Raw genomic sequence first — 25,648 nt, 5'->3', positions numbered from 1 at the left:
TTTCATCTGGTGCACACCAAGAAATACAATGACTTTTCCTTGCTTTATTTTACACTTGTCCTCTCAGTGGAGATTAAAGCACCAGCAACAAGAAACTATTTTAGGAACTGGAAACAATCAGAAGTACGAGTGCCAACAGGAGATCACATCTATTCCCGAGCTGTAAATAGGAACTTGTTGCGGTAAGAATCAGTCGACAGGCTATCAGTTTCTTAATGCTTCCACACCATGGCCAGTGAGGACTCATTCTGACACACATCTGATGTGAAAATGCATGGAGCAGTCCTGCTTAGTTTAACAGATGTCTGTTTCAACTCTCAAAAGGGAAATACAAATACATCCTGTGTGAGGTTTGTTTTCAATATCAAAATGTCTATAAAAGCATATTGTACACCTGTGATTTCAGAATAACTTTCATAATACATTGGCACTTTTGGAAACACTCTTTATAATGCTTTATCACTATTCAAATGTCCTAATGACGCTGACATTGTCATGTTCCTTTAGTCTCCCTTTAATAACCTTTTGTACAATTCTGACCAGCTTGTTCTCTTAACTACACATTTCTTAAATTATCCTGCCTGGAATCGCAGCTTGGGAATATACCCTTCAACAAGGACACAGACATGTTTATTTAAAAAAAGTGTTTTGAGGCTTATTTTCTAATCCACTGACTTGTCTTTCTCCTCCTGTTCACGTCGCTCCTGCTCCTCCCTCTCCCTCTGCTCCCGGGCCTGTCTGCGTCTCTCTGTCAGGATGCGACCCGCCTCCTCTGCGTCATTGGTGCCTGCCATGGGCTTGGCTGATGGAGAGGGTGCGGGTGATGCTGCAGAAGGAGCTGAATGAGCCGGCTCAGGTGAGGAGGAGGCTGCAGCGGTAGTAACTGTCGTGCTCGATGCATGAGGGGAGGAGGCAGCCGTGGCTACTACGATAGCAGGAACCAGAGGAGAACCTAAAAAACAAGGGAAACAGCTGTTACACAGAGACAGAAACATACAGATCCTCTGCTGTGTATCAAAGAAATGACTTTTAAAGAGGCCATCATTTTTGAATAAAATGTTCAGCAGCAGCCTTTTCTCTCCACATTCACTGTGAATCATTCTTTCTTTAGCAACTGGAAATGGTAAACAGCAGTCTTCAGTCTAAGAAGTCAGTAATTACATAATTAAGGCTGATTAGTGCAGCCTCTCAGTGCTGTGTGTGACAAGACGCAGCGTATGGAGCTGTGTGTGGCGCTCTAAATACATTTGCATGGCTAATTAAGCCTGATGTAATCTCTGCCTATTGGCTCTTGAAATAGACTGATTTTCCAGACGTTTGTTCACTTTTTCCATTAGATTTTTTGTCTTCTGGCAGGACAAAGGAAGAGACCAAGCCAGACAATGAAGAACCATTATAACAGAATACAATAACACAGTATGACTCAGATATGGAGAAGGCTACCAAGTGCTTCTGAACCACAGGACAGGCCAAATAGCACAGTGGATTACTGTAGACAGAAAGAACCTGCAACAAAGTGCAGATAATTGTGCTGCATTCTGTTCTTAAAAACTTACATAATAACATTAATTACTGAAGATCCTTTGATTTGCTTGTTCCACATCATTTTCAAAAACTTGTTATGGTCTTTCTCAGTGGTCATCACTGCTACCTCGCTCAACGTGTGGTCACAGGCGGTCAACAGAAGTTCTTTACTTGGTTAAAATGTCAGCTGAGAAAACTCCATCTACTAATGCCCCTCAACGAGATATGGTGGAAAGCTCAGGCAAAACCAGTACGATTTTAGTGTTACAAGGTCAAGCAAACTTTCTTACTCATGTTCCAGATAAAATGGACAAATTAAACTTCATAATTTCTCCTCCAGTACAGAGTTTCGATTTTTATGCTATGAGCCACAGCACTGGGACACAATCAGACCCTAAGTTTATGATTTCTCTATGGAGGTGACCTTCAAAACTGTGCACAGGCAGCCTGACTGTTCTTTTTGATTTGATAGTAACCACAACAACACCAAAACGGTGTCCTGTACTCACCCTTTCTCTCCTCAGGGGTTGCGGGCCTGCGAGGCTCCTTTACTCTTTCAAGGGGGGCGGGGGAGGATGTACGGTGGTCTACCCTGGCAGGGGTTCTGGCTCTTTTGGGCCGACTTTTAGGGGTGGATGGGCTTCCGCGGGTGGATGAAGGCTTAGGGGAGGGGCTTCCACGTGTGGATGAAGGCTTAGGGGAGGGGCTTCCACGTGTGGATGAAGGCTTAGGGGAGGCAGCAGGGCTGGGTGAGGCTGTTCTGCCTTTAGGCATGGCAGGGGATGACGGCCGTTGTCTTGATAGAGGACTAGGACTGGAAGAAAGGAACATTTGGGGATAAATTATACGACTGTCAAAACTTTACCCAGTTGTTGATTCTCAGAACAAAGCTGAAATGTAGTTTAGATATACAGATGTCCTGATGAAACCTGACTTCAGCAAACAGGTGCACGGCAGACGAGGCACTCAAACATTGCATCATCCTTACAGTGCTTTGTCATTCAGCTACACACAGGCAATGCAACACTTGGAGAAAGACATGCATTATGATAGAGGAGACTTTTTTTTCCTCCCGCCTTGGGCATTGTCAGCTCTGCCAAGCTCTTTGATGCTTTTTTTATTGACTCAAAAGAACTTTTTTTTCTCCTCTTCCATCTCTTCTGTCATGAAATGTCATTTATTTCAGTTGCCTGAGGATACGAGAGGGGAAGACCAACGCGTGTCAGGACCTTTCACTCACTGCCAGGTCTTTAACAGAGCACTAACTATGATGTCATTACAGTGCAGACGTAAACATCGTCGTCCTGGCTCATCCAGCCATGGAGCACAAACAGGCTGTGTACAGGGGGATGTGAGGTGAACACTGTTTAGAATATTGTTTCTAAGACCAGGTCTGTATGACCTGGTCTTAATTTTACAACAGCTCTTAGGTCATTTTGGGTAATAGGATGTTTTCTAAAGTGGGGGTGGAAGCTTTTATTAGATATAAACCTTACATGGTCCTAATGGTGAGCTTCTCAATTAGAGTGATAACAAGGGCTCACACTTGTCTTGCTATATAAATAGTGTTACCGCTATTAATGTTTATTTTTCTGATTAAATACAATGCCCATTATTTACACAATATATGTTTACATTAGACATATAATTAAAAAAAATATTATTAAGATAAGGTCCATTTTTTTTGTTCTATAAAACCAATGGACAAAAAACCCCGACGGATATTCAATTAATAAAATCATAAAACAGAATCTCTACACGAGTGAAGACTGAACTACAATGTTTTGAATTTTTTCCCTTCATAAATCTACAAAAATTAAAGTGGAAAAGGTCGGTTGTCCAACATTAGCTCTTGTAACTAATCATGGGCTTTGTCAGTTTTGTAAACATTAGATTTACTATCTCAATAAGAGCTCAGTACTTTTTCAGATTTGTAAATCATTAATAGAATCTAAATCAATAAATTATTGAATGTTTAAATGAAGAAAAATAATCATTAGAAATAAGTAATAACATTTTACCTGGGATCAGTTCTGTGTCTCATACTGGGGAGAGACTGTCTCTTCTTCAGCACCTTCTCTTTACTGAGAGCACTTTTCTCCTTCTCGTTCTCCCGCTCCTTATCCTTCTTTTCTTTCTTGTTTTTATCCATCTGTAGGTCAGAGGGATGAAACAAAAGGTTCACAAATGTCAATCTGTTCATGTCATTGCGTTATAATAATAACAGGACAGATGACTACATATTGGTCTGTAGACATTAAGAACACGAGAAGAGGAAGTGTCATCAGGTAACGTGCTTTGAATCAGTAACCAGTGGAAGGTAAATCCACCCATAAAAACAGAGCCAGCTGTTACACATTTAACGGTCGTTTAGCTACGCTCTTTATCTGGGAAACAGCTTACTGTTAGAAAAGTCTGTTGGTTGTTAAACCCAGCACTAACTTTGACAAAACTTGACAGTCAGAGGACGGCCAAAGGGCAGAAGTCAATCAGGCAGACTTACGGGTGTGGAGCTCCGTCTGTGTTGGCGCTGCGTGATGTCTGGCGTGCTGGACGTCACCCTCCAGCGGTCGGAGCAGCGGTGGTGGGGCTGGTGGGCGCACAAGGTGAGGGGACTGGCTGAGGCCGAACGGGGGCAGAGAGGAGAGTCTGAGGCAAAAGCGGCTGATGTTAATGATGCTGAAAGATGTTCATCTAATGCAAGTCCTTTTTCTTTTTCTGTATTTTAACTTACGACCATCTTTGCCGTTTGTGAGGACACTGGCAGCACTGCGGCTCCTTGCGAGGAAAGACAGCGTTGGTGTCATCAGGCGGTCCACAATACTGCTCTCCCATGGACTGAGTGTAAGGCCGCGGGCTGCAGGAAGGAAAACGGAAATAACTTTTTATTTTATTTAAAATGTGTCTCAAATGGATGTCCTCAGTTTAACAAGAGGACCGCTTGAAGTTTATCGACCCAAACCGTAGTGAGATTTGAAAAAATTAGAGGAACTGATCTGAGATCGATCTTTACAGAAACCTTTTATTCACAACCCAGACAAAGACAGTCCAAAGAAAAAAAAAAACATCTACATTTTGTCACCACAGGGAAATGAGAAGAAACCAGGTTGTAGCTCAGAAATACCAACATGCCCACAAGTCATTAAGACCTCATCACACACAAAATCCCAGTTAGACACTTCAGTGCCACCCAAAGAGAATATAAGAGAACCAACACGAGCTCAGTAAGTGTGTCTGCTATAACCTTGGGCTGCAGTGGTACCACCCAGGAGAGAGAGAGAGAGTTATTTGAAATGCTCATCTAGACTCTGAGTCAGTTATTTATAACCACAGCCCTGAGCTTACAAACAGTGAAGAACTGGAGAGTATTGTAGTGTTCTGTATTTTCTTGGGGGGACACATTGGCTTTTTTGGCTTAAGGTGTGCATGTCACACTGACTACTTGCAGAACGTCTTCTGCTGGAATTGTGTTGAAAGAGTTACAAAAAATATATAGAGAACTTTTTCTTTCCCTATTGTCACTCTCCTGAGCAGCACAGGAACAGGACCTGCTGCAGGGAGTTTTTCAGAATACATTATCTCCTGAAATATGCTGACTCACTCACTGACTTTACTTTTTTTCAAACTCAGGAGTTTCTCATCCTGTGCAAGGATACAAGGTGACCTTATTTACTTCACAACTATAAAAAAAGAGAGCAATACACATTGGAAATGGTTGATTAAAAGAGATAGAACCCACCTGTGTGATCATCAATACAGGAAGCCAACACAGACAACATAAGAGACATCCCATAACCAGTTTGTAATGATGACAATGAGCACAAAGGGATCCATTGGACGATGCAAACAGATGTCATTACCACAAAATGAACCAACCAAAGAACAGTAAAAAAGACAACAAAACCCAAAAAATGAACACCAATAATTATAACCAAATTACAATATGAGCATGCAGAGCATGTCAAACAAAGCCTCGACCCAAACTCTGGAAAGTAAAAAAGAATTTAGTTATTTGGGAAGATGGAAATGGATCACCTGTCAACCATCAAGCACAAGAGACGGACTGAAATAAGAAAGGGGAAGAACTGAAAAAACAGAGGACAATGATGGACGGGTTCGGAGGTGTTGACGGTGATGAACACATTGAAACGGAGAGGAGGAGGGGGGGGGTCATTCCAGGTGTTGCCTTACTTCTGCTGGGGGAGTTCCAGAGCGTGGCGGAGGACTTGGACAGTCGCTTGTTTATAACAGTGTCCACGTGTTTGGGCAGGTTGACCGTCGACAAAGAGCATCTGCCTAAGAAGCCAAGAGAGCGCCACACAGATGTTCACACAGGGCACATGGTAGAGAGGCAGGGGGAGGGGGGGGGGGGGATTCTGTGGCATCATGTGTTACGCTTGAATCATCTCCCTCTACAAACAAACACCCACAAACGTCAGAGGGAACTACAATAACGAGTTTGTGAGTTGAGCCCCCATGATTAAAGAAAGAATCCTGCGCCTGTTTATATACCAACAGACAGACATCTATGGCCGCAAACATGCCAGACATGATATGTAAGGGTTTTCAGTTCAACCAAATCACAAAACACTTATTTTTACTTAACTGTAGTTTTATTAGCATTGGACACTTGGTTATGCATAACATAACAAAAGTGAACTAGAAAAAAAAACTTTAAAACTACAAAAACAAGTGAAGAGCAAGAAAGTCATTTAAAAAAAAGCTGCATAAAAAGAATTGGAAAGAAGCTGCAGGAAACATTTACTCATTTCAACCTTGATGGCTTAGACTGACACTCAAGAAAAGGGAAAACTCTGAATTCTTTAAACCATCTTTGTGGAGTACTTGTATCCTTTCTGGTTGTCTATCCATTAAATACACTGCAACCAAATGAACTCTGCTCTTTTCCCAAATGTTGTCAGGCATGATCCAAAGAACATTACTGTAAAGGAGGTGCAGTATTGAAGCAGGACTTTCCTATTTACATTTCCATTAAAGTAGACAGGGCTAGAGGATGAGGCAGTTTGCTCTTTTGAAAGAAGCCAAGACGGGTACTTGTAGCATTTTCCTGAATAACATCACAAACTCACAGCCACTCCACTGTCGCCTGTTTACGCTTCTTTACTGCCATAATCTGACAGACGACAGACTGGTGAGGGGGGAAGGAAGGCAGAGATTGATTAGAGAGTCAATAATTCTCCCTGGCATTCAGCAGGGTGATTACATGACACAAGTGAGAGAGCTCAGGACTTGTTACATTTAGAGCTTCCAGAGGATGGCACAGAGGGGCAGAAGCATCTATCAAGCACTTAAAACAACATTTCTACAATATAACATGGTCTCTGCAGTACCTGTTTCATCGACTGAACCCTGCATACTGCAAGTGTTGCAATAAAGAACTTTAGCGATCAATACAGACCTGTAATGATCAGGGGATAATGACAGCAAGAAAAACAGCCAGCTAAGACAGAGTTGTGGTAGCTTATACACGAGGAGAAGCCGTGTGTTAAGGTTTTTAAATGCAACAAAGACACATCAGACTGAAGTGTAACCAAGCCAAAAAACACCTGATGCTTTCAAAGTCTGTTCCCTGATGTCATATACCAACCCAGCACTGTGCATAAAACACTGCATACCAAACAGACACAACAGTTCTGCTGTTGGAATTAAAGAACAAAAGAACAACGGTGGTTTTGTTCGACTCATGTAAAAAAGTAATAACTCACTATTTTCATTCTGCATTGTTTGACTTCCACAAATTGTTCCAGTGGGGGAAAATTAACCAACCAATTAGATACCAAGGTTCATTTTTTGAAATATTTATCAAAGCAGAAGTAGAAACATTTGCAAGTCTGTTTCTTAAATCGGAAGTTTAGTTCTTTATTTCTTCATTTTTGAAGAAGATTGTGTTAACTATTTTAGACAAAAGAAGCCCTTTGAAAAGCTTTCTGATCTTCAAGCATCTGAGATGAACATTTCTCTACCATTTAATACTGTTTAAAAAAAACTCAATCATAAATGACAATCATTAGAAATTCAGACAAGCCGCATCTTCTTTTAAAGTTAGAAAAAAACCTCTGCAAGGACATCACACTGTATTAAAGATCGTCAGAGAAAACCACTGAGAGAAGCTGCACGCTAACTGGTAATTGATTTCCCTCTAATGGACTTATGGGGTTAATGGAACTGGAACTGGATAGCCAATGATGACGAATAAAACCCCCAAATGACAGAATCTATGGCCATTGAAAGGTTCGTATATCACACTGATGCAAGGATAACTGAGGCACACGCTGCCTATTATCAGCTTTGTGATTCTTGAGTGGTTACTATTGATTCCTTAAGGTTTGCAGAATCATCAATGTACTGTACTTACTTTCTTTCTGGCTGGAGTTCTGGCTTAGCGCTCCGGCCCAGGACCATCTTTGCTGGCGGATTTCTGCCCACGTCTTCTTGGTTGATCTGTGGATGGCTGCCTCATAGCGTTCCTGGAAAGGATACAGGAGGAGATATCCGTTATTTAAATATCTAATTCAGTAAGTACAGGATCCAGAATGTGGCAGCATTCATCTTGAAAAGCCTTGATTCAATCCCTCAGGCTGGATTATGTGTTCTTCAGCAAAATCCTAAATCCACTCATTTGCAACTGACCCTGTTCAGCAGTTTTTCCAGTGAAGGAGGGCGGCGCACACCGTGCCTTTTGTTATCGATGAAGTGTTACACTAACATCGCAACATGATCACAAGTGTTCTCATCCAAACCTACTTTATTCTTCTCCAGCTTCTGTTTCTGTCTCTCCTCCAGGGCAGCTCTCCTCTTCTCCGCCTTGATCCTCTGTTCCTCGAGCTTCCTGCGGCGCTCCTCCAGCTGCTGCTCCCTCAGCTGCCGAGCCTTCTCCTCCTTCTCCAGCCACTGCGTCTTTTTAGTAGCTAAGACGGGACAGAGAAGCGTGCAGTCATCGGGGTAAGTTTTTGCCACAAGAGTACAGGACAAGAAGCCCTCTCACTCTTCCCTGTCCTTTCATAATACTGTTGTCATTGCTTGCACTCTCTCCACTAAAACTCCACTATTTTTCACATCTATTGATGTTTGCTGTAAGTATGTGTAAGGTTCACTTGTTACTTGAAGCTGTTGTTGAAAAAACACTTTGCCCATTACCTCTATTGTGCCTTTTGTTTGAAATATATAAATAAATGTAATTACCTGACCTCTCATGAAATACCGAATAATGCCGAGTTGTTCAGACACTTTTGTAGCACACTAATCACATCGAGCCTCTATGTCAGCTTCAATAAACCACACACTTTGATATGGAAATCTTCTCCTTTTGCCTGAGCCATTCAAAGAAGGCGTGAAGAAGCCTTTAGCAGCTGCCTCTCTGTGTACACAACTCACCATATTTCTTTTTAACTACAAAGGAAAAACCTCCATGAAGAATCGGCCTCTGCAAAGGCGCCGGGCTCAACTCTCTTAAAGCACTTGATGCAACAAAAGCAACTGGTTGTGGATTTCTGATTATGGTGGAGGATCATTGCAGAGACGCTGCAGGCGAGAGGGGTTAAAATAAACGGGGAGGCACACAGTTCAGCTTTTATCCGGTAAGGGAACAGAAAGCTGAGTTATAAGGAGGCGCTGCCTGCCAGCAACATTTGGCTGAGAAAAAAAAAAAATCTGCTGCAGTGCGTATCTCAGCTCATCGCAGCTCCTTGGCCTCGATTGGAGCAAAGCCGTACTTTTACCTTCCAGTGATTGAATTCTGAAGGGACACGCTGTAAGTGAAGTGCAGTGGAAACTGCTTCATTATTCACTGGATGGGCTGTGATGAAAACAGAGAGAGGAGGACAAACCTACTTCAACTGCAAACAAACACCATTTCTAAGGACGGATGAGAGAAAGATTCCAGTTTCCTTTTCCACAAAGTTTCCCCCCTGGTGACATTTTACCATAAAAAAAAGTTCTTCTGAATGATTTAATTTTTTTAATTTAATAGGTGTCACTTATCATCATTCATGTATCTATGCATGGACTTAAAGTGATTCACACGTCTCTGTCTGAATATCTTAAGATGACACAGTTTTAAAATGTATTCCTCAAATCAGTCCAGACATTAATCAGTGCCGACATGTGACATCAGGGCCTACTGTAGTAAGATCATGAAAGAATCATAAGCAGAGTGCTGCTCTAACTCGGGTACATTAAGTATTTAAACTCCACCACCCAAGACAGACAAGGAAGGAGAGAAGCTCCGGTTCCTGTGCAGACAATTCCACGATGCAGGTCTTTCAAAGGTCTACTTGAACGGAAAAAGATTACACCACAAGATAAGATGTGCACCAAGTATTCTGTTTGCTACCAAACTAGTACCACTACTGGTGATGGTTGTTAAGATCTCTTTTAAGCTGCTGATGTTGTAAACACAAGCTTTGGTAGGATCTCATCTTTTATCCCAGGTCTGACAGAGTATTAGATCAGACACGCTACAGAGTGTGTCAAAGTCATCTTACTGCTGTCCAAAACACACAGAGGGAGGGATTAGTTTCACTGAAGAATAAGTATGAACGTTTGAAGAAATTTGTCTCATTTGAGGCTTTATGTCATCATTATGAAGTCATTCTGTATTTTGTAGAGAAACTTGTTTCTAAAAACCAAAATATTGAGTCATTTTCATGTCTAGCATGTTTGGACTCTTAAAAATTCTCTCTTTGGTTTAAATAAACAGCAATATTTATGAAAATACATGACAATGAAACTATACCAGTCTCTGTTTCTGTGAGATTTCTTGTTTGGCATCACAAACTCACACAGACATAATCTAATGTTAATTCACAGCCTATATAAATATGGCTACATCTCTTAAACCTCCATGTCCTCCAGTAAGGTATGTTAATCATAGCACTTTTGTGGGGTGTGGTTCAAACATGTCATATTTAATTACAAAATCCAAAGAGCTCTGTGGTGTCTGCAGCTGGAACATGTGGATGGGCAAAGGTCAAGCTCAGGGCATGCTACATCCTCTCATATCTATAGGATTTAAATTCGGGGACTGAGCCCTGTTTAACAACCAATAGAAACATGAATTTACAGATCAGTGATTGGTTAAGCTACGTCTACATGATTTGTTCCCAAAAGACACATTGATGGCGTTTAGAGGGAAAAGCTGTTACATTCAGTTTGAACTTCCCTTGAGGAAAAAAAAAAACAAAACATGATTTTAAAACGATGAACACCATGGGGATTAAATGAATGAAACTGTTCAAGTGCTGGGCAATGTGACCAAAACTCAACATCTTTACTCTCATGTGTCATATTCTTGATAATGACTGATGATTTATTTGAAGATATATCTTTTTTTTTACTTTCCATGAGAGCATCCTGATGAAAATACATCGACATCCTCTCAACACTCTAAATAGAGAAGCGTACACAGAAAAGTAAAAGATGAGGAGCCAAGGCATTTGACATGCATCTTTAAAATCAGACCATTACAGCCATAAGCAAAGAGCTGTTAGCAACATATCAGAATGAAAAAGATGGTGAATGAGTCAGAAGTGTTTTGGTTTATTGCCCAGCTCTAGTTAAAACTACTGATCTTTATTATATTGAGACATCCAAATGGAAAAGAATGATCATAGAGGGTAACCACTAACACCACCACCACATACACATAGGTGAGTGGCTTACCTTGTAACATGCTGAGCTCTTCTGCAGGGGGGGAAGAGGTGAGAGAGAAGACAGAGGCAACTGTCAATCATGCAAAGCAGTGTACAAGCAGCGTGTAGCCAGTGTGACAGGCGGCTCAAACAATATGCAAAATCAACTGACACAACAAGTAAAGTCATGTCAGTTGTTACTGTGCAGAAGTAAACGTTCACGACAGAGTTTTAAGAGTATTCACAACTCAAACTAAGCTCAAATGTGGAAGTCATAAGAGAGATTCATCAAAACTGTAAAATAGAGCAAACTTGACAAACTATTGTAAATTTGTCGCTTTTTCCCCAACATTTATTTTTCATGTCAGGAGATACATTTAAGAAAAGACAGCTGGGCTACACAGAAATACAGAAAGCAAATATTTTGACACAGCTGGTGAGTGTAAAGGCATGCATTAAAAAAAAAAGAAAAGAAAAGAAAGAATGCTCGCTCGTCTGTGATAAAATGGTGGTTTTGGCTTTTGCTCATTTCAGCCACTTTAGTGTAGAAGCCCAAACAACCATTTTTCTCCTCCCTGTGCAACATGTGCATGCCATCTGCAGCATGGAGTCCAACCAGCACAAAACCCAGCTGCAAACATTAAACAAAATATCTCCATTACCCCAACACTAGGGGGAGCTCTCTTTCTGTGCAAAGTGTCATCTCCTCCCTCCTCCACTTACCGAGATATTTGGCCTTTTCTTCCCTCCGCTCCTTGGCAAGCTTCTGCCTATCCTCTGACTTGATGAGGTCTACGATGAGAAAGGAGAGGGGGAGAGGGGAGAAAGATTAAATACAGAGGAGGGGGTAAACGAGAGGTGTCTTACTGTAAACATGCACCAGGTCTAATGAAATCACACTTTGGAAACATAGCATTTCTTTTTTTAAAGTACATAAATAATTTCTTTATGTATCCTTGCAGCAAAAATAAACAAACACTAGATCATGTATCTGCAAAACTAAGAGCTTTTGGACTTCCATCTCAGTTACATCCATGACATATTTCCACATAAATAAACAATAACAGTTAAAACACTCTGACTAAGAAGCTAATTAAACCTGTTTAGTCAAGTTTGCCTTCATGAGAATCGTTCATTGAGGACAACCTGTGCTTACATAGCGTGTATGATTTTGTCATAAAAGATGATAGTGTAAGACTGGTCATGTTAATATTAATATTATCCATTATAATATTTTGTCAAGTCAAGTCAACGTTATATATTTAGCACATTTGAACATCCAAGGTTAAGCAAAGTGCTTAAATAATCAAATCTATTGGGTTAAAACATGATAAAAAAATCTGTTCGAATAAAAACGTTCTCATCGTGAAGGCAGAGCCAAAGAGAAGAGAGAAGTCTTCAGCGTTGATTTAAAACATTCAAGGCTAGGGGAAGATCGTATATGAAGAGGTAAACTGGTCCACTGGTTTGGTGCAGCTACAGAGAAAGCTCCATCGCCCTGGTTTTGAGCCTCGTCTTAGGCACATCCAGGAGCAGCTGGTTGGTGGACGGTAGTGCTCTGGCTGGAGCATGTACTCTGATCAGTTCACTTCAATAAGGCAGTGACTGATTTAGTTAAGAATAGACGAGTAAAGGGACTGGAATAACCTCCAGAATCCTGTTAATGTCCAGTTTATCATTCATTATTATAATATATGTTTTGTGTGCCAAGTTTCATATCAACTACTGTCCACATCCATCAACTCAAAACCTCTTGATGAATCTTTCTTCTGGTGGTCACAAGAAACATTTGAACATGTTTTCTGTTATTAAGTCAGTGCAGCCGAGAGTTCACTTTGAAATGTCACCACAAGGAAATGCATGCCACCAGACAATGACAGGAAACTGACGACACCAGCATTTCCAAAGTGATTCTAAACAAATAACTAAAGACAATGTGTACTAAATTTTCCGTAATTAGGAAAAAAAAATGTTTGAATGTTTAAATAATATCTACATGGAGGCCAATCTTCTTCAAATAGCAGCTGCAGGATGTTTCGGGCTCACTGAATCCCCTCTGCCATCTGGATGTGGGTGTATGCTTTTTATGTTTGACTGTGAAATGTTATGACTACAGGGGGCACTTACATATATCTCCTCTCCCTGTGACATCCCTGATGTGTGCTCATACATATCATTCCTTCCAAATAGCTCAGGGGAACCTCTCAAAGAAAATGTAGAACAGCAATGAAAGTAAACACTGAACTAAGCCATTTGAAAAATGCAAACTGCATCCTATCAAGATAGCTGGTCCTAAATCCTGGTTAAAACAAATATGCTATTAGCTTGACAAAAGCTAATAACAAAAGCAAATATATGACTGATTGATTTATTTATTGACTGTATTTATTGACATGTCATGCACCAAAGTGCCCGACCCTCACAGGTTTTTAAGATACCAGAAATTCAGTTGCAGTGGTTTATTGATTCATTGATTAACACATGTATTGTGTTGATCCCTCCAATTCAGTTATCAAACACTTGTGGAAAAGATATGCAGTATAAGGTAATGACAAGATGGTCACTCAACTGGAAAGAAACTGTGCATGTACGTGTGTCACCGCTTGACTCTCTGCAGATTGATAACGCTTGTTGTAATCCATATAGCGCCCTCTGCTGGTGAAAGAAAACTGCTAGTGTAATATAACGAAACTCAAATGAAATGCGATTTGACTGGTAAATCAATCTAGTAATATCAGCGCATATCTGTGATAAAACTATTCGATACTTATAGTCACATGATATGCTAATATCGGCCGAAATTATCGGCTGGGCGATTAATCAGTCGGGGTCTAATTATAACCTAAAGTCAAACAGTTTCAGCTCAGAATTTCCGATACTTTTTATGAAATCACAGCATGTTTTTATAACTGTGTACCCTTTATGTGCCTCATTTTTTAAAGCCAATCCAAATAAATATGCTTGAAAAGCATGTTGACCAAAACAGCTTCCATGTTAAACATTCATCTGTAGTAAACCACCATAAAAAGCCTGTCCAATGCTAGGTAAATCTAGCACAGGCTGCAGTCTTGATCTTTCTTGAGTCAGTCTTCATGACCAGATGTTCAACCTCAAACATAAAGGACCTCCACCTTCAGCTGTGTCTAATAGGTGGAGGCGTGTATCATTCACATGAAAACAATCTGTCATGCTGCCCTCCCTAAGAAAAAACCTCTGACCCACTTTGGTATTTATAGAAATATGTAAAGCCCATGTGTTCGGCCTTAGTCAGTGTGATGTTCCGCTGTTTGCAACTCACCACCAGCACCATGTTAATCATAACGTCACTTGCACAAAGCTTCAGAGACTAAAAGAGACTGGCCCAGAAAATACTGTTAGGTGTGCTGTTTGGCTATGCACTCACACACTCACGCACCCTGGCATCTTCTCAAAATGTCAGCTCTGCACTCTTTTGTTTGTCTCTAAACGAGGGTGTAAAAGCTGCGATGTAGGATATAAACACATATCGCCTTCTATGCAACCCTTATTAACCAATTCCTACATTTTGCACATATAATAAACAAGAAAAACAATCCAAAATCCAACTTGATAAACTCAAACCCAACATTGGAAAACTCTTCCACGCCACCTACACAAGGGTATTCTACCAGACGGAAGCAAAACTGATTCTAAAAAGACCAAACCCAGCCAAGGCCTCAGCTCCCATCTGAACTGCAAGCCTTACCGTTTCATTTTACTAATTAAAAAGGGACACAAAGTGCTTTTCATCTCCATCATGATCCTCTGGGTGCTGCAAAACCTCACAAGTAATGAGCTTTACAAAACTAGCAGAAAAGGATGGAGAAAAGCGGAATATCAAATATATTTCATGAAAATAGATACAAGATACCATTACAGTGATGTTGCTTCATAAAAGTTTAAAAAGTGGAAGTATTGTTACAGTTTTGGGAGCAGTTAGGGACTCTGGGGGGTTATCCATGTCACCTCACACTAAGGGAATAAAGACCATGACCACAGAGAATGGATTAATGGATAAAGAATAAAGGGGAGAGAGAAAAGAGGCTTATACTCCAAAATCCCTCAAACATGTTCCTTAGAGTTTTATGTGATTTGTTCCAGCGGCTGCAAGGAATTCAAGTAGTGGCATTGTAGAAGACTCTACAGTACCAGGTCAAACTAAATGTCTTGTTGGTATTGCTTATTGAAATGGGGAACGTTGTCAGGTTCCCTTTGCCCACCTTTCATGAGGGCACAGTGCCGTGATCAGCATTAGCGAGCCCCTTAGAGAGTAAGCGCATTTGTCCATATTTTACTGGCATATTTTCTTTACTACTTTAATTCTGCCAAAATCTTTGATCGTTAAGCTCAGATGTTTCCACACAGCGGCTTTTGTTCCGTGTTTGTTTCCGACACTCAAAGAGAAACTGTAGCAGCTCTATTGGATTTAACTTCACGTCTGAAAGCATGTGGTCACTTTTAGTCAGATACTGAAGCATTATCTTAGACCCAAGAGAGCTGATCTAACCCCAACAGACTGCAGATGTAATGGTACCATTAGAGGAGCTGCTCCATGTGAGGCTAAATTTAGTTTCTAGTAGAATTTAACTTCTAAGCAAAAAAATCTTCAAACTAAAAGTTTCTCTTTACCTTCCTTCCTTTTCGTCCTGGGGAGAGGTGATGCAGGCGACCCTGGCGATCGAGGGATGATGTCAGCTATTGTCGGGGTAGTCAGTTTCTGGTCTGTATCTTTCTTAGCTGGCGACTCCATTCTCTGGGTGATGTTTTCTGTCTTCGGGGGGCTGCTCTCCCCCTCCGGATCCGGCCTTGTAGGATTTGTTTTCAGATCCGAGAAGGGAGCTGGTTAAAGAGAAGGGACAAAGAATAAAAACAAATGAGAAAATGGTAAGGCAAGAGGTAAGACAAGCACAGAGAAACAACTCAACCAGTTGGTCTTCATTCCTCTCACGGCTGGGCCTATGAAGTAACTCACTGGGATGACGTAAACTTCCTCTAGAGCTGCATGTATTGAGTGTGAGGGGTGGGGTCCCCGGCTATAGGGAGAGGATTGTTTTCTTTGGGAAATGGTTCAATTTGATAAGTCACAACAGAATGAAATGGAACACCTCAAAGGACACAATGTAAGTTCCTTTATTTCGGTACAAAGTTTCTCCAGTTATTTTATGTGCTGCAGTGATTACGCAATTTGTTCAGAAACACAAGATTTAAAAAGAAGTCTGAAACTTGTTCCTTTAACTCGATGTCGACTCGATGTAGACCATTTCTACTCTACACAATAGATTTATCGACAGACCAGCCTCAGCAAATGGCCAAGCTCTCTGGCAGAACAAAACACACTACAGTAATTGCTTTTTGGCGTCCTGATGATTCTATTGAGGTGAAATGAACTGCTTACGAAAACAGAATCAGATTGATCATCTTCCCAGTAGACGACAAACAACTTTTTTTTCTGCTGAAAACTTCTCGATGGGAGCCGGTTCAGGCTCATGAGTCATCTGTACTGTCGGAGTTATTTGATAAGAAAAAATCTGTGCCGGTCTGTTGGGACAGCGGCTTCACTCACAGCACCATGACTCACATTTGGCAGGCTGCTGAACTTGAATCTCTTGCTCAAACATTAGTTAGGCCTGGCTTTGACGGCCAAACAAAGACCCTCACGGGAGGAGAGGGGGGGGGGGGGGGGGGGGGGGGGGACTTGGCTTTGTCCACTCAGCACTGTACCCCCACTCTCCCTTTGGAACCGTGTCGGAGAACAGACTCTTCTGCGTAGTCTCTGGAGGTAAACACTGGGGCAACATGCTGTAAATTATTCAGACTTTGGCTAAAAACATCACAGACAGTAGGGGGGCTGTCACACTGGGATGGTGAATGCACTAAAGATTTACTCTAGAAATGCTGCGCTATTCAACAGTTGTAAAGGAGAGCACCAATGAGCAGCGAGACCAATGCTGTGCAAATTTAAAGAGACTTAATTATAGCTGCAACTGTACTACTACTATAAAAAATCTCGAAGAGGCAAAGTCCGGACAAAGATCTGCATAAATAGCTGTCGGCGAAAATAAATAAGTCAACTTCTCACTTCTACAACTACGAATGTTTAGTAGCAGTCAGTGAGATATAAGGCCCTGTGGCAAAGATTTGTCTGTGCTCATGTATTCACAGAGTGTCTATGTCATGACTCTGATGACCCTGAGTCAGACTAAGCCCAAAAGCAGTACGAGTCCATGAAAGAGCTCATGTGGGAGACAAGACATTGTGGTTCCCCTGCAGAAGCATGCCACTATTAAATAAGCATTCCTCGAGCGGCGATGTGCTCTGACAGAGAGGGGCCATTGTTGTGGTCTCTGCATGGCAACGGGACAGCAGCCAAAACATTGCAATGACAGCAAGAGGATAGGGGAAGGCAGGGAGGGTATGTTGTTGAGATGAACTGAAAGGAGAAGATGAACACTGGAATGGGTTCAGTCCAATTTAGTGACAAAATGCATCTTTGTTGGGGGAAAGCTAAGTGCTGCTGGCGCCAGAAATGTACTCAGTGATGAGAGATTCAAAAATAAATTGTTTACAACCGGAAAGAAGGCAAACTATTTCAAACACAGCACCCAAGGCTTGCAAACAGCTTCATTTAAACATGAATAACTAAAGTAAAGCTGCTTGCTCTTCTAAATGTATCCATGCCTCTGTTTGGGGGAAGACAGAAAACCTCATGAGATACATGACCTGCAATTATGTTCCAAATCCAGACAAAACATTTGCAAACAAATGATGCTACACACAACCACAGGTGTTCCATTGTGACTGACCGCTCAGGTGCTGAATAACACAACTTTAGTCCATAAATACATCATCTTACACCATTTCCACACATCTCTCAGGGTGGACTTGACAGCTGCTCTTCCAAAGGTGGTAGTAGTATGTGTAGCTTTGACAGACAGGTGTATTGTGTATCTTCATATCCCTTGAAAGTTACCCATACACCTGAGAACATGCATCACAAAGAACTGGCTTTCTGGCAGGACTGTGGGCGACGGTCGGACAATCGCTGTGATCTATACCGTCTGTGACGGGGAGAATAGGAATGTAACACACTCTGGTATGTTGATGGCACAGACAATGAATACCGATGAAACCTGAAGCTCTCAGGAGGAAAATGGGATGGGAGCTGAGGGAGAGGACTGCCGCTGTGCTGCAAGAGACTGAAACAAGCGCTGATTGATGCAGCACTCTGCACAGACTGTCTCCACTACCAGACTACTGGGGGAACAGAGTGCACGATAGATGACTGAAAATAAATGGAAAATCTGAACATGCAGTTACATTTTTTTAACATTGGCCAGTATAAAAATGATCTACTAGTAGTATTGTTAACAGGTAACTATTTGAATGCTTCAATCACGCAGTAAGAAGACAGCAGACAAGAAAACATCAGCCACCTTTACAAAGCCTGTTCAAGCTGTCACTGTAAAAGTTGCAAAGAAAAGATGCTGGTGCTAATTGTTACACACTTGCACCTTGTTTGATTCTGCAACCCTTAATGCTGTATAAAATCACACACACACACACACACACACACACACACACACTCTGGGACAGTTATATGTTGATGCCGTTTGGGATATCATGTCAGAGCTTCATTGCGGCAGTGTTGTTGAATCTCTGTCTGCAAGCAATCCAAAACATATAGATATGTGAACATGTTTTCTGCAGGGAACCTTATTTTCCTCAGAAATTATGCATGTTGCTATGGAAACTCTGAATGCTGAAAAGCTTGCACTGAAAAGTTGATGACTTTGATTCTGGGATGTTTGTCCCGAGCTGACAGAGATGGGTACAAGAGTAACTGGGAAACTTTGCCCAGTGACCCCTAACAGCAAACAAAGTCAGCAACATTCATGCAGGCCTTTGATGAGACTGTTTAGGTAATATTGACACAGATGTACTGAATGCAATGACACCGTCTGTTCAGTTGTCCATGGACTCTGTGTCCTGACTGTTGTCATGGACAAAAACAAACATGGCTTGAGCCAAGCTAATCTAATTACAGAGGTAATTTTGTAATTGAGTTTTCTTGTGAGCACTATTTACTTGTGAAATCATTACAGAGTATTTGAAACAAGAAAATCAGCCTCTTTCTATAATATTTTTGCAGCAGTGAGTCTATCAGAGGAGAACAAGTACCCTTTAAGAATAACAGCCTCTTTACAATATTCACACTCCAGATTCCTAGAGGTGCTGCACCCAGGGGACGACACCAGCGATAAGCCTTTAGACCACCCTCTTGTGACATCACTTACATTATTTATGGTTATAAAACAATGCACACCAGCGTCTTCCGAGATGCTCCAGTCTCCATCAAGTCTGAACACGAAAAAACACTTTGTTGGAGCCGCTTACCATTGTGAGCCAAGGGGGAAAAAGCCCAGGACAAACATTTGGTCAGCATTTCCAGAGCTTGATAACAGGCCTATCCCAGTCATGTTGAAGGTGCAGTCTGCACAACCAGTAGAATAGAATAGAAGTTTATTTATGAAGCACATTTCATTACAGGTAAGCTCAATGTGCTTTACATTGAAGATTTAATCAGTACTTTTAGGGATGACAGACAATTTTTTAATCAGCATAATACTATAAACAAATGCCTTTTTGCAATAGTTGAAATAATGTACAGTATTCCTGTTTTTTTGGACAAATATTGGAGGTGTTTACGTTCTTAGTTTACTGTCACTATAGTCTTATCTCTTACTTTACTTTAATTTGGAGGTTTTATTTAGAAGTACATCAACACTAAGAGCACATAAAAGTGATGATGTCATGGCACAGTAGCTTTGTTTCTTTCCCCTCCCACTGGCTATCAAATGGGTATTCAACAGCTACAGGATGAGACCTTTCAAAGTGGGTCAGAGGAGGTTCAGGAATCTGCGGCATGCTGTGCCTGATCACTGGTTGAACATCACACAGTCACCTTGCACCACAGCTCCGTTAGCCTCATCATGCCTCCCTTGGGGGCCTCTCTAGCTGCTGGTGTCAAACAAAGCCTTAAGCACAAAGCTGAACCCACTATTAACATGCAAAAAAAAAGTGCTACAATGGAAGAAGAAGCTAAGTCAGCAGAAATGGTACAGGAGCCCCTGCAGAGGTGGGTATATGCATGCATGCATGCATGATGAGCACAGTGTGATAGTCGAGTGGCAGGTTGGGAATCAGCAGGTAATTAGCACAGACTGTGTGCCACTTTCCAGTCCAAGGCGTGTTAGGATGGATCAAATATGTGCAACTCCAAGTGTTGGTTTGGGGAAATGTAGCATAGGCTCTGCAAAGCTCATTAAGCATTCTCTCCCAAAGTGCAATCACAAAGGACTTTAGTACTTTACAATTTGGCTGATGACATTGTGTGCAAGGAGCCAAGCTAAAACTGGTAATAACTGCCACACAAATTGTGATTTAGCAGAAATCCATTTCCACAGCATATTCATTTGTTAGCACAGTTTATAAACTCACACACAGGGCATCTTCGTGCAGTGCAACCTCACTTCCACATAATAAGACTGACTTTCAGAGTCACCCCCAAATCTTGGTGGCACAAGAGCTTTTCAAATGTAACTCTTCCAAAAAATTGAGGTTTTCAATGTCTTGTCTATAGAGGTTATAGGGTCTGAAAGGCGACTTTCTGCTATTTCGCTTCATGTTTACCTACCTAGCATGGGTTTCGTGAATCAAGTTAAGCTGGTGTCCTCAGCAAAACACATGACTCAGTGTATGACAGAATCAGCAAACTATGACAGCACATTCTTATGACAGTGTTTGCTCATTAACAGCTTAGGGAGGGATCCTTTCGGTTGACTAGAGCTGTAAACAGAAAGAGCAATGTGAAGCTACTTGATATGCAAACAAGCAGACATTCCCAGAGCTAACGTGATACAAATAAGTCATGTTAAGTTTTAAAATGACCTCAGTTACATGACAGTGTCAAGTCATAATGATTACAACTTATAACTGATGCTCCTTTTCAATGCAACATCCAGCGCTCTGCTAGAGTCTCACTCCCAGACACTGTGCAGAGTAAATATATAGGGCAAAGCATGGATTATTTATGAGGCCAAACACAACCTTCTCTGTCTCCAGCCAAACAGATAAGAAGAGGAGAGGCTGCACTCTCCGCATTCCAACAGGAATGACTTCAGATATATAATTCAACGACGGAGAAAAGACGCAAATCCCAAAATCCTAGGAAGAAATATTTGTTAAACAGGTTGGAGTTGAAGTATGTTGTCTTGAAAAATAAGACTGAGGTAAACAAGCAGCAAGGAAACAGACCCAAAGTGTGAACTCAAAAGACTGGACAAGGAAAAGGGCGGCAACACCCGAATAAAGAAAGCAGGAACTCGGAAAACACACAGAGAATGGATCTGCATCTCATTTGTGATGGGCCAGGGGACTAATGAACTACCTCATCGCTTACACCCCTAACCCGTCGCCCCTTCACCCCGTTGTGTCCCTCCTGCACCGAATAGGGGTGATGTAAGAGGGGCAAAGGGGGCCCAGACACACAGGAAGCGCAGTGTAAACAACAAGCACCGACCCAATGCCAAACCAGGCCCTGTGTGTGTGTATGTGTGTGTGTGTGTGTGTGTGTGTGTGTGTATGTGTGTGTGTGTGTGTGTGTGTGTGTGTGTGTGTATGTGTGTGTTTGGAGAACGTTTTCATTACGTGTGCTAACAACTGAGACAAATGGCATTTAATTCAGCTCATAAGCTTTTGACCTGGGCTGAAATGACCATTTGAGTTCCACAGTATTATTATCTATTATGTTTACAATGATAGATATAAGATTCTAAAAAATAAAAGGCAAATCAACGTTTCCAAGAGACCCAGGTGAGATTGCTTTTACGGTTGATCAACAGTCGAGAACTAAAAGTTTTCAGTTCAACAATGACATTAAAAAATTGAAACTGAAGATGCAATGATTGTTAAAATAAGTTCAGATACCTTTGTTTAAAATAAAAAGTTCGCTGATTTCCAATAATGATGTTATTTTCATTACTTCTTTGTGATTCTCGTGTCTGTTTTTCAAGAGTCACATATTGCTCCTTTAAACTGATGTCTCTGTCAGTGACTCAAGTAGCTTTCATCCCACCACCTGGCCTGCCTGGGAACAATCTCTTCTATTGCTCCAATAGAAATGGATAAGTAACCTCAAACGTCCAGCCAGGGGGTCGGTGAGAGTGTGAAGAACCGCCAAACTCTAGCCTTTTTTCAGTGTCATCAGAGGATGCACAAGCTGCCATTCACAACTTTAAGCACATCCACATACCATCCAGTCGCTCCTGGCAACCAGCTCCCCCCTCTCTTTTGGGGGTTGAGAAGTGACAGCGTGATCTAACTCTTACTGATGTCAACAGGGTCTTCAGGGCCCCTAGGATTAACTCCATTTGTACCAGTTTGTGAAGAGTTTGATCTTCAGTCGTTTGGTTTGCATGCCCCAGAGATGGGCCAAAAAATCCTACTGACAAGAGGAAAGATGCTTTAAAGTGCAAACAGCAACATTATCAGGCTTTCTAAAAATGATTCTCATGACTAGCCACAGGATGAAAGGAAGACAGAAACATGGCGATGAGTAATGGGAATTGTAGCCTACATTAATAAGTGTGAAAATGTAAGGCTTAGGCTCACTCGTATGAGAGCAACACCTGGGAAAGACTGACTATTTTGGTATCTGACTTGTCAAGTTACAAAGAGATTAGCAGAACAAAGTAAACTGAGCTGGATGGACAACAATATGTTAATAGTTCATGAATTGCATATAAAGGTTTGGCTCATAAATTATTCGCAATAAGGTATATATAGGATGTAACTTAAGCGTAAGTTTCTGTCACCATCGTGTCAACTTTAAGAGTTCTAAGCAATAAAATGTAAAAATTGCTCTTAGAAAGTCTGTGAATCAGGAGAACTATACTTCTCAGCTTGTGAAATGGGCCCATTAGAGGAGTGCATAAAAGCAGCATTACACAGAAATATTCATTCTAGATTAGAAATAGATGCAATGGGCTTCAGTGGTCTGAGGTAAGAAAGTTAAGCGCTCACAAAGCTTGGTGTGACTGATTTGAAATGCAACATCACAACATTTATCAACGACAAAGATTTCAGATATCTGTAATCCCCTTTAAGAGTTTACTATCTATAGATGGAGTAGAGAGTCTCCAGTGATTGTTCTTTGCTCTTGAAGTATATTTGTGATTAATGAGTAGATCAGGATGGCCTTGATGATATTTGGGAAGAGCTGTGACTGTGTGTGTCCTTGTCTGGGGTTTAGCACTCAGAGTTGTTTGTCATTTCTTTCCAAATGGCTGTTTTTGTAAACATCACCTAAGGCAAAATAAAGCGGAGGCAGTAATCTTGTGCTTCTTTTTTAACATACAATTACACCTAACAGTTATCATTAACTGCAAGTCTGTCTTTCAAAAAAAACACAACGTTTTCAAGCTTGCATCAGGGTCCAATCATTGGTTTTATGATAACAGGTGACTCCTTCTACTTCAGTGATCAAGTCCAAATCCATCAATGTAAAAAAACTGCAATGATTTCAACATTTCCAAAAAAAAGCAGGCATAACAACGAAAATAACAATAAAATAAAAATAGGTCAGACAATGGCTGCAGATGGAATGTGGTGCACCTGCCAATGAATATGGAGTCCAACATGTGTTTACAGTGAAGGAAGCGTGCCCTTTAGCTGAACAGGGTCTGGTCTAATATTAGCCCATAGGTCTGGTGACTGGATCAGTCAGACGACAGGAGAGCACCGAGCGTCCACGTCTGGGATATATCCAGACTTTGGTGGAGGTGTTTGGAACGAGCGACTCTTTCCACATCAAGACTTCCCTCCCTTTGTCCTTCCTCTCGTGTCTCAAGGAGAACTACAGTACAGCTGACCGACTATAAATGTAGGCCTTACACACAGCGGTATCGACCTTCTCGCTGTATGTCGCAGATGCCTTCAACATGCCACATGTGTACACGTGTGGGCTTCTGGTGCTTTAGGGAGGGGGTATTGGTAAAAACTGCATGTTTCTTTGGCATCACTTTCTTACTACACAGCTGGTGCAGCTGTCAAGCATATGAACAGAAATGAACAGAAAGTTCCTTTGTCCAATTTGAAAAAAAACTCTGCAGTCTTTCTGCTTCAATAATTCTATGATGCAGTCAACTTATGGGCTATAAATGTTTTCTTGTTATCAATCGGCTTATATTTGTATAAGGAAAGTAAGCTAAGATACATAAAATACAAGCAATGTAAGAAACATCTTCACCCAAAGGTTTGCTAAGATTAAGAGGGGAAGTCAGAATATTGGCTTTTCACACCGACTGGAAACAGATCTTAACATCTACCATGGCTCCGTCAAAAGGTCACAAACTCCGTCCACCAACCAATAATGCTTAGAAATACGTTATTTATCATATATAATAATAATAATACATTTTATTTATAAGCGCTTTTCAAAACTCAAAGACACTGTACATTTGTTAAAAAACAGAAAGAACAGCACAGTAAGGACAGACTAACAGACATTGCAACATTACACACAAATGACAACAACAATAAAGTCACAGCTACAGAAAACAAAACATACATCACACATGTATGTAACGAAACAGGAATTTCCCCAAATATCACCCTATTCCTTTTATCGCCATCAGTCATTTTGACCTGGGTTGTTACACACACACACATCAAATACTTCTAATAATCACGACAAACTTTGAGCTGTGCTATCTCTTCTTACATCTTAAGCTCAACGTAATCACAGGTGGTCCTTGACAAGCCCTAGCTCTCTGAATGATCAACTGTATTTGATATCAAAGATTCCTGTTACGAGGAAGAGACTAAAGGAGCTGAGGGGTTGAAGACAGGTTATAGATCATTAAAGTCATTCTTCAAACATATTTTTTACAAGCCAGGCAGATTCTTGGGTTAATCTATAGAGTAACTGTGTATTTGATCCGTTGTAGAGGCTGATTTACCAAAGCAGTAGCCCCTATTTGTTTTCAGTGTGACTATAAGACCATGAATTGATCTATTGGGGGTAAGGGAAGTACTGTGGTCAACATAACTGTGCAAAATGTCCAAGGCAAAGAATGAGCTTGTATCAATTGTTTGTACTATATCAGCATTAGAGTAGTTTGTAGGTGACACTACAAAACAGTCTTTGTTAGGTTTTTGATCCTTTCTTGTTATAGGTGGTTCAATGGTATAAATTCACCTTTAATCCTGCCTAAATCCATGTTTTCAGACTAAACATCAAGTTTTTTTTCCTGGAGAAATTAGGTTATCTCTGTTTTCCAGGCTCTCAAAACAAACATGAATTGTGCGTGATGCATGTATTGACCGCTTTCCGCGGGCAGTTACCTGCAGGTCTAACTCTGACAGAGGCTGAGACTTTGTACAGTTTGAGTGCTGGC

General features: G+C 41.1%; 1 protein-coding gene across 6 annotated transcripts in view; it reads right to left on the bottom strand.

Annotated features, from left to right (window-relative positions):
• The window catches only part of map7d1a (MAP7 domain containing 1a), a 39,246-nt gene that overhangs the window by 8,412 nt on the left and 5,186 nt on the right, over positions 1–25,648 (bottom strand). For 2 of the 6 annotated variants that reach the window (XM_061050150.1, XM_061050149.1), the window contains exons 2-12: positions 15,822–16,031; positions 11,898–11,966; positions 11,206–11,226; positions 8,290–8,453; positions 7,901–8,012; positions 5,716–5,820; positions 4,259–4,381; positions 4,028–4,173; positions 3,546–3,676; positions 2,034–2,338; positions 676–952 (exon numbers count right to left, since the gene is read on the bottom strand). In XM_061050150.1, coding sequence (XP_060906133.1) covers positions 676–952; positions 2,034–2,338; positions 3,546–3,676; positions 4,028–4,173; positions 4,259–4,381; positions 5,716–5,820; positions 7,901–8,012; positions 8,290–8,453; positions 11,206–11,226; positions 11,898–11,966; positions 15,822–16,031 — 1,663 coding nt within the window. The remainder of the gene's footprint in view (positions 1–675; positions 953–2,033; positions 2,339–3,545; positions 3,677–4,027; positions 4,174–4,258; positions 4,382–5,715; positions 5,821–7,900; positions 8,013–8,289; positions 8,454–11,205; positions 11,227–11,897; positions 11,967–15,821; positions 16,032–25,648) is intronic. The other 4 variants (XM_061050152.1, XM_061050153.1, XM_061050151.1 and 1 more) reach the window with 4 other exon arrangements.

This window comes from Labrus mixtus, chromosome 11, assembly GCF_963584025.1.
Source record: "Labrus mixtus chromosome 11, fLabMix1.1, whole genome shotgun sequence".
Classification (NCBI taxonomy): domain Eukaryota; kingdom Metazoa; phylum Chordata; class Actinopteri; order Labriformes; family Labridae; genus Labrus; species Labrus mixtus.
The sequence above is the reverse complement of the archived record's forward strand: the minus strand, read 5'-3'. Positions and strand labels throughout refer to the sequence as shown.